This window comes from Vulpes vulpes, chromosome X (assembly GCF_048418805.1).
Source record: "Vulpes vulpes isolate BD-2025 chromosome X, VulVul3, whole genome shotgun sequence".
Taxonomy (NCBI): Eukaryota; Metazoa; Chordata; class Mammalia; order Carnivora; family Canidae; genus Vulpes; species Vulpes vulpes.
The window spans coordinates 76245261-76260385 of NC_132796.1; the positions used below are offsets into that span (position 1 = coordinate 76245261).

Genomic DNA, 15125 nt, shown 5'->3' on the forward strand with positions numbered 1-15125 from the left:
TGAAATTTAGCAGCACCAATCGAAAACAGCTTTCTAAATATTCCCTGAATTTGAAAATTAAAAAATGAAGTGGCCTAATTGTATGTCCATCCATCTATCTAAATCAGGAATAGGTCATTAAAAATTCAAATGCCAAATCGGGATGATAATATAGGAGTATTTGACATAACAATAACAACTTTTTATCTTGTTAAAATCCACACATAGACTATAAAGTTATGTTTATCACTGTGTTACTAAGTATATAATAATATCAATATTACCTTAAATAAAGTTTGTTGAATTTTTGAAATTAAATATGATATGTGAAGGAAATGTATACTCTATGGAAACATTTTATTTATATATTGGAAATTGTTTTTCTGTTCTAGATAAAATAGCATATTTGTGGAAAAAAAGGAAATTTGAAAATATTACTTAAGTTCTACTGCTTTTTAGTTGATATATACCAATATACTTAAAATCTTTGGTTGGTCTTGATATTAAGCTGTACATTCCCTTTATGAATATTAGGACATGGCATATGCTTTTATGTCTTTTCATTTAGTGTTCCTCAGCAGTCTGTTTTGGAACAAGCTCAGAAGCCCACTGACATCAGACAAAGGAGTTCACAAAATCCTCAGAATTGCCCAGCGGCGTCAGGTGATTCAAAGCACAAAGTTTAAACAGTCAAAACGCAGAGATAATGTTTAACTGTTTGTATTGCAGAAGAGAAGAAAGAATTTCGAGAAAGAATGAATCAAGTATTAGAGAAGCCAATGTAAAATTAAAACCAGGAGGCCATTGAATTTGGCAATAGCATGGTCGGAGATGACCTTTAAGTTGGGTAGTAGTTAGAAACGGGTCTAGGGAGGTAGGGGTGCCGACTTTAATTTCTGTACCATGTGGAAAAAATATGGGAAAGGAACCTGGGAGAAGCGTTTCTAACAGGCTAAAATTTATAAGCAGACCTTAAAATATTCAAATATTAGATGGAGTAGTTGTGGGCACGTGTTATTTATTGTTATTTATCAATTTTTTATTTCACCACCCCAAAATAAATATATACAGTATCTCATAAATATCTCTAAATGTTACAAATCAAAGTTTTTAATCAAAATACATGAAAAACTAATAAAAATCATAGAAAATAATTTATCAATTTGTAATATTAATTTCAAAAAGTGGTTATGATATACTTTTGAGAGTTTAAATGAATTGTAGATTTGTGAAATACTGAAATAAAGCCAAAAGTTCTGCGTTAGGTTATAAAATCTGGCATTGCATATTTTTATGCAATCCAAGTAAGTTCAGCAAGGACAAAATGCCTGAATGAGTCCTCAAGTCATCTGTAAAAATGTAGAACACAGATTTTATTAAAGTGTTAATAATAAAAAAAGATATATAGGTGTACTGTATCAAAATAAATATTTTTCAAAGATCTGAACTTAAAATCACCATAGTTCTTAGGAAATTCAGATAATGGTAGAATTTTTTTTTGTATATTTTTTATTGGAGTTCAGTTTGCCAACATATAACACCTACTGCTCATCCCATCAAGTGACCCCCTCGGTGCCCATCACCCAGTCATCCCATCCCCCCACCTCCCCTTCCAATACCCCTTGTTCATTACCAGAGTTAGGAGTCATATTCTGTCACCCTCTCTGATATTTTCCCACTCATTTTCTCTCCTTTCCCCTATAATCTTTTTCACAATTTTTTATATTCCCTGAATGAATGAGACCATATAATGTTTGTCCTTCTCCGATTGACTTCATTCAGCATAATACCCTCTAGTTCGAAAGAAGATGTGGTATGGATATATCCATCTTTCGATGGAAAGATGAATGGATAAAGAAGATATGGACACCGAGGCTCCTTTCACAATTCGGCTAGTGTGGACATTGCTGCTATAAACATTGGGGTGCGGGTACCTGGCGTTTCACTGCATCGGTATCATTGGGGTAAATCCCCAGCAGTGCAATTGCTGGATCGTAGGGTAGTTTTATTTTTAACCCTTTGAGGAAGCTCCACACAGTTTTTCAGAATGACTATAAAAGTTCACATTACTGGGATCCCTGGGTGGCTCAGTGGTTGAGCGTCTGCCTTTGGCCCAGGGCGTGATCCTGGAGTTCCAGGATCGAGTCCCACATCAGGCTCCCTGCATGGTGCCTGCTTCTCCCTCTGCCTGTGTCTCTACCTCTCTCTCTGTGTCTCTCATGAATAAATAAATAAAATCTTTAAAAAAAAAGTTCACATTACTACCAACAGTGCAAGAGGGTTCCCCTTTCTCCACATCCTCCCCAACATTTGTTGTTTCTTGTCTTGTAAATTTTCCCCATTCTCACTGGTGTGAGGTGGTATCTCATTGTGCTTTTGATTTGTAGTTCTCTTATGGCAAGTGATGCAGAGCATTTTCTTATGTGCTTGTTGGCCATGTCTATGTCTTCCTCTGTGAGCTTTCTGTTCATGTCTTTGGCCCATTTCATGATTGGATTGTTTGTTTCTTTGGTGTTGAATTTAATAAGTTCTTTACAGAACTTGGAAACTAGCCCTTTATCTGATATGTCATTTGCAAATATCTTCTCCCATTCTGTAGGTTGTCTTTGAGTTTTGTTGACTGTATCCTTTGCTGTGCAAAAGCTTCTTATCTTGATGAAGTCCCAATAGTTCATTTTTGCTTTTGTTTCTTTTGCCTTTGTGCGTGTACCTTGCAAGAAGTTACTGTGGCCGAGTTCAAAAAGGGTGTTGCCTGTGTTCTCCTCTAGGATTTTGATGGAATCTTGTCTCACATTTAGATCTTTCATCCATTTTGAGTTTATCTTTGTGTATGGTGAAAGAGAGTGGTCTAGTTTCATTCTTCTGCACGTGGCTTTCCAATTTTCCCAGCACTATTTATTGAAGAGACTGTCCTTTTTCCAGTGGATAGTCTTTCCTAATTTGTCAAATATTAGTTGACCATAGAGTTGAGGGCCCATTTCTGGGCTCTCTATTCTGTTCCATTGATCTATGTGTCTGCTTTTTTTGTGCCAGTATCATAATGACTTGATGATCACAGTCCTGTAGTACAATTTGAAATCTGGCATTGTGATGCCCCCGGCTCTGGTTTTCTTTTTCAATATTCCCCTGGCTTTCAGAGTCTTTTCTAATTCCATACAAATCATAAGATGATTTGTTACAACTCTCTGAAGAAAGTCGATGGTATTTTGATAGGGATTGCAGTAAATGTGTACATTGCCCTGGGTAACATTGACATTTTCACAGTATTATTTCTTCCAATCCATGAGCATGGAATATTTTTCCATCTCTTTGTGTCTTCCTCAGTTTCTTTCAGAAGTGTTATGTAGTTCTCAGGGTATAGATCCTTTACCTCTTTGGCTAGGTTTATTCCTAGGTATCTTATGCTTTTGGATGCAATTATAAATGGGATTGACTCCTTAATTTCTCTTTCTTCAGTCTCATTGTTAGTGTATAGAAATGCCACTGATTTCTGGGCATTGATTTCATATACTGCCACATTGCCAAATTGCTGTATGAGTTCTAGCAATCTTGGGGTGGAGTCTTTTTGGTTTTCTATGTAGAGTATCATGTCATCTGCGAAGAGGGACAGTTTGACTTCTTCCTTGCCAATTTGAATGCCTTTATTTCTTTTTGTTGCCTGATTGCTGAGGCTAGGACTTCTAGTACTATGTTGAATAGCAGTGGTGAGAGTGAACATCCCTGTCATGTTCCTAATCTTAGGGGAAATGCTCCCAGTGTTTTTCCATAGAAATGATATTTGCTGTGGGCTTTTCATAGATGGCTTTTAAGATGCTGAGGAATGTTCCTTCTATCCCTGCACTCTGAAGAGTTTTGATCAGAAATGGATGCTGTATTTTGTCAAATGATTTCTCTGCATCTATTGAGAAGATCATATGGTTCTTGGTTTTTCTCTTGTAGATATGATCAATAACATTGATTGCTTTACGAGTGTTGAACCAGCCTTGCATCCCAGGGATAAACCTCACTTGGTCATGGTGAATAAGCTTCTTAATGTACTGTTTGATTCTATTGGCTAGTATCTTGTTGAGAATTTTTGCCTCTGTGTTCATCAGGGATATTGGTCTATAATTCTCCTTTTTGGTGGGGGTCTTTGTCTGGTTTTGGAATGAAGGTGATGCTGGCCTCATAAAATGAGTTTAGAAGTATTCCATTCCTTTCTGTCATTCGAAACAGCTTTAGTAAAATAGGTATTGTTTCTTCTTTAAACGTTTGGTAGAATTCCCCAGGGAAGCCGTCTGGCCCTGGACTTTTGTGTCTTGGGAGGTTTTTGATGACTGCTTCAATTTCCTCCCTGGTTATCGGCATGTTCAGGTTTTCTATTTCTTCCTGTTCCAGTTTTGGTAGTTTTTGGTTTTCCAGAAATGCGTCCATTTCTTCTAGATTGCCTATTTTATTGGCATATAGCTGCTCAAAATATGTTTTTAAAATTGTTTGTATTTCCTTGGTATTGGTTGTGATCTCTCCTTTTATCATTCTATTTTCATTTTATTAATTAGAGTCTTTCCTCTTTTGTTTTTAATAAGGCTAGCTAATGGTTTATCTATCTTATTAATTATTTCAAAGAATCAACTCCTGGTTTTGTTGATCTGTTCCACAGTTCTTCTGGTCTCGATTTCGTTGAGTCTGCTCAAATCTTTATTAACTCTCTTCTTCTTCTGGGTGTAGGTTTTATTTGCTCTTCTTTTTCCAGTTCCTTTAGGTCCAAGGTTAGCTTGTGTATTTGAGTTTTTTCCAATTTTTTGAGGGATGCTTGTATTGTTATGTATTTCCCCCTCAGGACTGCTTTTGCTGCATCCCAAGGATTTTGAAAGGTTGTATCTTCATTTTCATTAATTTCCATGAATCTTTTTAATTCTTCCGAAATTTCCTGGTTGACACTTTCATCTTTTAGCAGGATGCTCTTTAACCTCCACGTGTTTTAGTTTCTTCCAAATTTCTTCTTGTGATTATGTTCAGGTTTCAAAGCATTATGGTCTGAAAATATGCAGGGGACAATCCCAATCTTTTGGTATCAGTTTAGACTTGATTTGTGACCCAATATGTGGTCTATTCTGGAGACAGTTCCATGTGCAGTTGAGAATGTGTATTCAGTTGCATTTGGATATAAAGTTCTGTAAATATCTATGAAACCCATCTGGTCCAGTGTATCATTTAAAGCTCTTGTTTCTTTGGAGATGTTGTGCTTAGACGATCTATCATTTGTAGAAAGTTCCGTGTTGATGTCTGCCAGTATTAGCATGTTAATATCTAAGTATGTCTTTACTTTGGTCATTAATTGATTGATATACTTGGCGGCTCCGACATTAGGGCCATAAATATTCAGGATTGTTAGGTCCTCTTGTTGGCTAGATCCTTTAAGTATGATATAGGGTCCCTCTTCATCTCTTACTACAGTCTTTGGGATAAACTTTAATTTATCTGATGAGGATTGCTACCCCAGCTTTCTTTCGAGGATGCTTTCAATGATAAATGGTTCTCCAACCTTTCATTTTCAGGCTGTAGGTGTCCTTAGGTCTAAATTGAGTCTCTTGTAGACAGCAATTAGATAGGTCTTGATTTTCTTATCCAGTCTGAAACCCTGCGTCTTTTGACGGCATCATTTAGCCCATTCGTGCTCAAAGTTACTATTAAAATATATGAATTTAGTGCCATCATAATACCTATTCAATCCCTGTTTTTGTGAATTATTTATATGGGCATCCTCTTTCTTTTACAGAGTCTCCCTTAATATTTCTTGCAGAGCTGGTTTGTTGGTCACATATTCTTTCAGTTTCTGCCTATCTTGGAAGCTCTTTATCTCTCCTATTCTGAATGAGAGCCTTGCTGGATAAAGTATTCTTGGTTGCATGTTTTTCTCATTTAGGACCCTGAATATAACGTGCCAGCCTTTTCTGACCTGACAGTTCTCTGTGGAAAGGTCTGCTGTTAATCTAATGATTTTCCTTATATAAGTTAGGGATCTCTTGTCTCTTGCTGCTTTAAGGATCTTCTCTTTATCTTTGGAATTTGCAAGTTTCACTATTAAATGTTGAGGTGTTGAACAGTTTTTATTGATTTAAGGGGGGACCTCTCTATCTCTTGGATCTGAATGCCTGTTTCCCTCCCCAAATTAGGGAAGTTCTCAGCTATGATTTGTTTAAATATGCTTTCTCTTCCTCCGTCCCTCTTGGTGTCCTCTGGCACCCCAATTATATGTAGATTTTTCCTTCTGAGGCTGTCATTTATTTCCCTTAACCTTTCCTCGTGGTCTTTTTTTTCCTCTTTTTTTCCTCAGCTTCCTTCCTTGCCATCAACTTGTCTTCTATGGCACTCTTTCTTTCTTCTACCTCATTAACTCTTGTCAGGTCCTCCAGTTTGGATTGCATCTCATTTAATTGATTTTTAATTTTGGCCTGATTAGGTCTAAAATCTGTAGTCATGAAGTCTCTTCAGTCCTGTGGAATTTGCAAGCTTAAGTATTAAATGTCGAGGTGTTGAATGGTTTTTCTTGATTTGGGGGGGGGGGTCTCTCTATTTCCTGGATCTGAATGCCTGTTTCCCGTCCCAGATTAGGAAAGTTTTCAGCTAGGATTTGTTCAAATACATATTCTGGACCTCTGTCCCTTTCGGCGCCCTCAGGAACCCCAATTAAACCTAGGTTTTTCTTCCTCAGGCTGTCATTTATTTCCCTTAATCTATCCTCATGGTCTTTTAATTGTTTGTCTCTTTTTTCCTCAGTTTCCCTCTTTGCCATCAACTTGTCTTCTATGTCACTCACTTGTTCTTCCACCTTGTTAACCCTCGTCGTTAGGACTTCTAGTTTGGATTGCATCTCATTCAATTGATTTTTAATTTCTGCCTGATTAGTTCTAAATTCTGCAGTCATGAAGCCTCTTGAATCCTTTATGCTTTTTCCAGAGCTACCAGTATCTTTATAATTGTGCTTCTGAATTTGCTTTCTGACATCTAATTGTAATCCAAATTCTGTAATTCTGTGGTAGACAGGACTGTTTCTGATTCTTTCTTTTGTGGTGAGTTCTTCTTTCTAGTCATTTTTCTCAGTGCAGAGTGGCTGTATGAGCGGGCTGTGTCAAAAGTATCAACCATGACCTAGGTAAATTTCACCCTAGATGATTCTGCTAAAGTCAGAGGCCAGAAATTGAAAACAAAGATCAGAACGAAATAAAAGAAAAGGGCCACTAAAGTGAAGAACAAATTTTAAAACAAAGTAGTAAAAAATAAAAGGCCAGGAATCCTACAGAAGAGGAGAAAAAATGAAACAGAAAAAAAGGAGCAGAGAAAAAGGGAGGACAGGAAGATGGAGGTGGTGACAAAGTTGTAGTGGAGGGAGAATGTAGTCCACCTGAGAGGTTCTAGAGGGTGATCATCTTGTTTCTGAGTATATTAGGTTCTGTATGTTAGAATATGCTCAGTCCCAAATTTATATAAAACAGAAATACTTATAGAGAGCCCCAACATTGACCACCAAAACGTAAATGAGATAAAAGAGGGGGGCAGAATGGGAATGAAGAATCTCACAGAATGAACCAGCATGGTATACCACTTGGATCTGGGTGCATACTGGTCATGTTTTAGAAGGTATTATCTTCTGCCATTGTAGAACAAAATGAGGCACAAAAAAGTAAAAACACAAAACAAAACAAAACAAAAAACATATCTTGTATATCTCCCAAAATTAAGTTGAGCATGTTGAAGAGAATCTAGAAGTGGAAAATATATCTAGGACCTGTAATTGTATAAATATGAAAGTAAAAAAGGAAGAATATTAGAAATGAAGACATGGTAAAATATTGTAGTTAAGGTGGGAATAGAGAAAAAAAACTGGATATTTACAGTCTGACATAAAAAGGAGTTGGACTGGAAAAAGGAAGGAAAAAAAAGGAGGGGTACCCTCTAGTCTATATACTATAAATCCCTCGACTTCCCCTGGAGCTTTCTAGTGCTTCTGGGTCAAGAACTTGCTCTTCCCTTATCCTTCCAGCTGGTCTTCTGGGGGAGGGGCTGCTGTGATGATTCTCAGGTGTGTGCTCCTGAGGGAGCTGCTCCACCTCCCCTGCCCGCTGGGTTCTGGGCTCAGTGGGAGCTGTTGACCCTGTGAGGCCTCGGTCCCCTGGCGGCACTGCCCCTCCCAGCCACACAGCGACACCAGGAGGAACAACAACACTGGCAGCAGCCAGCTTTCCAGCCCTGGAATCAGCTCCGCAGTAACTACTGCAGTCTCCTAGTCCGTACTGGCCTAGATGGTCTTGGGTGGTGCCCGTTGGCTGATCTACACAGCTTGGGGGCGCCCAGCGGCAGGACAGTCATCGCTGTCCTGTGCCCTCCCTGCCTCTGCCTGTCCCAGGGGCAGCACAGGATAGTGGGCTATGTCTGCCCGGCGCCCTGGGATCCAGGGCCTGTGCTGCTGGAATTGTGCTCCCGGGGCCGCAGGTCCCGAAGACAGCAGGGGACAGAACCCTCTGCCTGGACCGCCACCTGACCGACAAGCTTCTCCCCAAGCTCCATACCCCCCTGCCGTCTGTGCTCCAGTCCTTTACTGAGATCGGCTCACAGTCTGTGGGGCGCTCTGTCCTGGAGTGCACTTCCTCCATTAGTGACTCCAGGAAACTGGAGGCTCCACTGCCCCTCCTGCAATTCTGCCCGAGTTCCCTGCTAAGTGCCTTTCCTCTGGGAAGAATCCAGTGCAGATTTTTTACAGTTCCTGCTTCTCAGAGGCTGGGATTTTCCCTGTCAGGGCTGCCGCCCAGCCTTAACCCACCTCCTCGCAGGGCCCCTCCCCGACTTGATTCTTTTTATTTTTTTCTTTTTCTTTTTTGTTCCACCTTCCTACCTTGTTAGAACCTCAAACCCTTCTCTCTGTAGTGTTCCAGCTGTTCTCTCTTTAAATCTCAGGTCGAATTCTTAGGTGTTCAGGATGATTTGAAAGTTATCTAGGTAAGTTGGTGGGGACAGGTGACTTGGGGACCCTACTCCTCTGCCATCTTGCCCCGCCCCTGGTAGAATTATTTTAATTTAATAGTGTCCTCTCATGCAGAAATATGATCTTGTGAAAAATAAAATAAATCTGAATCAATATAACTTTAAGAATATTTACCCCAGTACCTTTCTGATTTGACTAATTTTACTAATACTGGACAAACACCTAAAAATTTAAGTTTTATTCATATTGTCTTTTCTGAAATAAAGAAATTCTATATTAGGTCCCAAAGCAGTCATGAACATTGGTGGGGGCAGTGGGGAGAAGGGGGTTGTCAGGTTTAATCCGATTGGTAGTGAAATGAAATAGGCCAGGCAAAAGTGGGTCGAGGCAAGCTTTTAATGGGACGCACTCTCAGGCGAGGTTTTGTGGCCCGCAGGGGAGGGTGAGAGTGGGGAAGTCGCGGGCCAAGTAAATCGCGCCCAAAGGGAGTACATGCAAGCTTTTTAAGGGACGACGGGCAAGGGGTTGTGTCTGTATTGGGTGATAACTGCTTATGCCCTTATATGGGGTTTGGGTAAGGTGCGGTTCAGGTTTCCTGCATAGGTCCCGTCTCCCCATGTTGACGTGTCCTTGGGCGGTCTGCTGGTGGTGGGAAAGTCCCCAGTCAAGGGTAACAAGATGGAGGGTCCGCTGCCAGTTTGTTGGTGCTTCCCAATCCCCCTCTATCCCGCCGGCCCAACAGGGGTTGCTTCTGTGTAAATAATAGGTGGAGTTCTTTTCAGCTCTAAAATTCTATTATTTTATTGTGTGTGCTACCTAGACCATTTGAAGTTCCCATGAGATTATCAGGGCACCTTACTACAGTTTGCCTCAAAATCTCAAACACCCACCCAGACTTCTTACTTAACCTAACAACACACCCAGGGACTTGAGAAGAAACGGTTTTCTGAAGAATGATAATAAACTGCATAAGTACAATGCCAGAACATGCAGACACAAATGGTAGGATGTGTCCTAGATAATATACTCAAAAGATAGCAGCGTTTGCAAATAGATGAGTTTTGGAGTTGTAGTGTCTCTGCTTTGGCTATATATAGCAAGGTTGCAAATAAAAAAGGGATAGTACTCTTTATCTTTAAAATCCAAGCACACAAAAACAATAAGCAGGGACATAAGTGCCCCTTAGTGAAGCTTTTTCTAAGTATCCTCAGCCAGATCTACTGATTTTTGAGCCTAAATAGTATTACTGAATTTTAACCACAGGTGTTATTTACTGTGCCACGAATTTTAATATAAAAAAAATCCACACTTCCAATCCAGATACATTTGTGTGTTTTTTAGATTGTTTTTTTAATTTTTAAGTAATCTCTACATCCAATGTGGTGCTTGAACTCACAACTCAGATCAAGAGTTGCATGTTCTACCAATTGAGCTCACCAGGGGCCCCTAAATTTGTATTTTGTTTTATTTTTTAAAGATATTTTATTTATTTGAGAGAGAGAGAGTGAGCATCCTCAAGAGAGAGACTATGAGCAGGGGGGAGGACCTGAGGGAGAAGCAAACTCCCCACTGAACTGGACAAGGGGCTCTATCCCAAGACCTGGGATCATGACCTGAGCCATAGGCAGACTTAACTGCTTAACCAACTGAACCACCCAGATGCCCCCCAAATTTGCATTTTAAATAGAAATATTTACACTATGAAATTAAGCTGTATATTGTGATAGGAACTAGCCGAATTAAAACTAAAATTAAAATGTCGACCCTTCAGGCATACTGGCAATATTGCAAATGCTCACTAGCCATGTGCAACTACTGGCTACTATATTAGACATGCAGATACAGAACATTTCTATTACTGCAGGAAGTTCTAGTGCACAACATCTCTATAGAAATATACCAGGCTTCATAAAAAGGGTTAGTTTTTTTTTCTTTTTAGTTGTTTGCTTTTTAACCTTATTGGAATACTTCAGTATATATCATTGAATAGAAATTGGGGGGATTAAGATTACAGGGTCAACTCTCCTCTTGAGAATTTTGTCTAAATTGTCTTCTTCAAATACATTGTTGGACTCGTTTTCTACTGGTTATTATGAGAGGCCAGTGATACCACCTAGCTTGTCCTATTCTTGATATATATTATTTTTTAAGTGAAACTGCCTATCAATCTCACTGAGTATCTTCTCACACAGAAATATTTAGCAAGTGTGCACTTAATATTGAAAACAGAAGAACTGTGTAGATCTACAGACAGGACAAACCTTGAGCTTGTCAATACCCCTGCAAACAGACTCTAGGATCCTGGCCCCATGAGAATTTATTAGGTGAGATTTCCCGAATGAAAAGAGGCTACAAGAAAAATACCAAGGTATTGAACTGGTGATAAAAATGAAGGCAATGGCTGCAATAATCACTGTTACTAATGTCTTTTTGTCATTCCACAGAATCATCTTCTGAGGAAGAGAGTCCTGTGACCTGGAGGAAGTCCCAGTCATCACCACCTTATTCCACTATTGATCAGAAGTTGCTGGTTGATGTCCATGTAGGTTTCCAACTTAACTCTTAACACGTTTATCTGTTTTTAAAAAATGTTTTTAGACTTACATATTTTCATCTTCACTTGAGGGCAAGGTCAAAATGTTTAGTTTTTTTAGTTAATCTTTCAAAATAGATTTCCATTGCTATGTAAGTATACAGAATATGAAATCTAGAAATTAAGTTTGAAGTGGAGAAAATTTAATTGATCATAAAATATTTTCTATTACATTCTTTTATCAGAATATATTCAGAGAAGAATGATAAAAAGGTCTTTGTAGAAACTAATCTCAAATCAAGGAGTAGAAGCTAGATGTTCACTTTTTGTACAATATAGTTTCTTGGATGATAAGGCAATGTATAAAAATAAAACATTTGAAGAGAAATAAAACATATGGATAGCATAAACATTCTTCCAGTTGTTTTTGCAGTGTGCTTTCAGGTCATTCCATTTTATTTTTGTAATCATTCCTACCTTTCCACATACACATGTCTTTCAGATTGCCTAAAGGTTGCTTATATAACACTTACCATGCTTAAAGGTGGATTTCTATTCATTTGTTTCTCAGTAGTGTTTGATTTACTTTAAGACAACCTATGCACAAAACTAGAACTGGGAAGTTAACATATCAATTTTAAGAGCTGTGTGTCAATCCTAATATCAGAGAATAAAATGAAACATAAAAAATTTCTATATCTTCTGTAGAGCATCGAATAATCTGTTCTACTTTTTATCACCAAAACCAAATGTCTACACCTCAGCAGAAAAGTAGAGGTAATAAAAAGGGAGTAAATTTTGCTCTGGGTGATCCAGAAAGGCCATTAATGATCATAGCCTGAAGTTTGGGTTTTGGCATCTCATCCTCACAAAAATGTTGCTTTATTTAGTGAGTAAACATCTTCAGTTCAAATGAAAATATATTTTAAAATATTGTCAGCTTGGAAACTTTCCAATCTAGAAGAAAACAAAAGGCTACTGGAGACTACATTAACCTTTCTTGTGCACACAGGTTCCAGATGGATTTAAAGTAGGAAAAATATCCCCCCCCGTTTACCTGACAAATGAATGGGTAGGCTATAATGCACTCTCTGAAATCTTCCGAAATGATTGGTTGACTCCTGCACCTGTCATTCAGCCACCTGAAGAGGATGGTGATTATGTTGAACTCTATGATACTGGTGCTGATACTGATGGTGATGATGACAATTCTAATGATGCTTATGAGGATACCTATGACCATGACAATAGCAATGATGACTTGGATAACAAGGTTGATCAGGCTAATGATGTTGGTGAAGACCATGGTGATAATGACAATGGTGAAGCTATTGATGACAAAGAAAATAATCATGATGATGCTTTTTGTTGGCCAAGGTTGGTTTTTCTGGATTACTTATACTACCAATATTTTAGAATTTCACAACTATTTGAACCTGTCTTACTTTCAAATTTAATTACCAAGAGGGTGAATAAATTTCACTTGCATATTAGTAAATGGTTGATTTTTAATGATAGATTTTAAATTATTTTAATGCAAAACACTTAATTTTGCATTTTTGTATACTGTATTTTATTAGTATTCAAGTATTAAGTTCTTTATAACTGCAATTGTTGAAGTTTCTGTTAAAATTAATGCTACTTAATCATCTTAACCTCTAAAACCACAGTGAGTATATGAGATGAGGTGACAAACAGTGTGCTACTTAATAACTCTAAGATGGAGCCCTGATATTTACAAACAAAATCTCCAAATTTACTGAGAAAAACGAATTGCAACCTTGATTTTTACTTGATAATTTTAGGCTGAAGCTTACTAACATAGCATTATTCTTGGAATTCTGCAAACTGCTATAACTAAATTCAGTACCCATTCAATTTTATCTTGTTACACAGCAGCTGCCAAAAATGGCAATATTTAGTGAAGTGATATTTTTGACATGCCACCAGTTGTTTGAGATATATATATATATATATATATATATATATATATATAGTAGTTCCTTTCTCCTGCTCTAAACAGGCCAGTGTATTCTTATTTACATATGCTCATGGTTTGCATTCGAACTGCTTTCAAAGAAGATTACTTAACATAGTGAATGTTTACATTTTTAGAAAAACGATTAACAGTGGGAGAATTGTTTGCTTTTTCATATTGAAATAACTATATTGTTTTTGTTAATTTTCAAATGTTATTGGGTGGATATTCATGGCAGAACAGACTACAGATCATTCATCATTTTTTATTTTTTGCCAACTAAGAAATCTACCAGGAACTCCACCATCAAGCTGGCTTTTATTATTTTTTATTTTTTAAAGATTTTATTTATTTATTCATGAGAGACAGAGAGAGAGAGCCAGAGATACAGGCAGAGGGAGAAGCAGGTTCCATGCAGGGAGCCCGACGTGGGACTCGATCCCGGGTCTCCAGGATCATGCCCTGGGCCAAAGGCAGGCGCTAAACTGCTGAGCCACCCAGGCTGCCCCAAATTGGCTTTTAGAATTATCATAGGTACCTGGATATGTTGTCTCGTATGCAAAAAATCAGTGACATTTGGTATGGTTGATGTTCTCCGCAACTAAATAAATGACTATCTTAGCTTAATGAGATCTAGATTACTGAATTTCCTTGTGGTAGTAATAGAAAAATCAATGGGATTCTTTAGTAAAGTAGTCAATACACATCAGAAAATCAAGACACATGTTAAAATTAACAGAAATTGTATTGCAAAAAACAGTTATTTAATTATGTTGTGGTTGTGCCAAAAATATGGGCTTGATCATTTATGTGGCTGTGAAGTTGCTAATGCATGTAGTCTATTATTTAAGCAAAAAAACAAAACAAAACATATTTTTGCTGCTAACGTAACACATGTTCCTAATAAAGGAAGCAATTTCCCTTCCATCTGCCATCCGTGTACGGTCAGGGAATTGATGGTGGTCATGGCATTAATTCAGTATTTAAGATTGGCAAGATACAGGGTAATTTTCTTGTCCATACCATACCAGTAGTGTTTGCATCGAGAAAAAACATTCTTAGGGATTGTACATATGTATCAGATACATCCTAATTATGTTTTATTTGCTGACTTTCAAATGTATTTTTGTTCAGTGGCTTTCTATAATTAATTGGATCTTGTTATCAGACGAAGCTATGGCAAAGATGGAAGCTGCAAGCAAGATGGAAGTGATGGTGGAGAAGAGACCTGCAGCAGCTTTGGAAGCCAGAGAGTCCATAGAAGTCATGAAGGAAATGTAGCCAGTGGGGGCAGTGCAGCCATTGTAGATGTTGAAGAACTTGGAGCCAATATAGGCAATGGAAGAAGAATTAAGGAGGTTAATGAAGGTAAGGGAGTCAGTGAAGCCAATGAAGAAAGTGGAGCCTTTGAACTCAGTGGAGGAGAAAATCACTCAGAGACAGATGGTCAAGGATTGGAGAGACCCATATCCCAGGACTTTGAACATCAACAGAAGGTAATGCACCATTTGAAAAGGAGAATGAACTCTTCTCCTTGTAAATTTGTTTTTTCATGTGATATTGTCACATTTCCAGTCATTCCAAATAGGTTTTTAACTTCTATCCCCAAGCCTTAAACATGTTAATTTATAGCTATTGATGTTGACTTCTTCTCATTTGGATGGTTCCTATTT

General features: G+C 38.0%; 1 protein-coding gene across 6 annotated transcripts in view; it reads left to right on the forward strand.

Annotated features, from left to right (window-relative positions):
- The window catches only part of NRK (Nik related kinase), a 144728-nt gene that overhangs the window by 102658 nt on the left and 26945 nt on the right, over window positions 1–15125 (forward strand). For 4 of the 6 annotated variants that reach the window (XM_072744954.1, XM_072744953.1, XM_072744958.1 and 1 more), the window contains exons 16-19: window positions 548–642; window positions 11386–11483; window positions 12487–12851; window positions 14621–14948. In XM_072744954.1, coding sequence (XP_072601055.1) covers window positions 548–642; window positions 11386–11483; window positions 12487–12851; window positions 14621–14948 — 886 coding nt within the window. The remainder of the gene's footprint in view (window positions 1–547; window positions 643–11385; window positions 11484–12486; window positions 12852–14620; window positions 14949–15125) is intronic. The other 2 variants (XM_072744956.1, XM_072744957.1) reach the window with 1 other exon arrangement.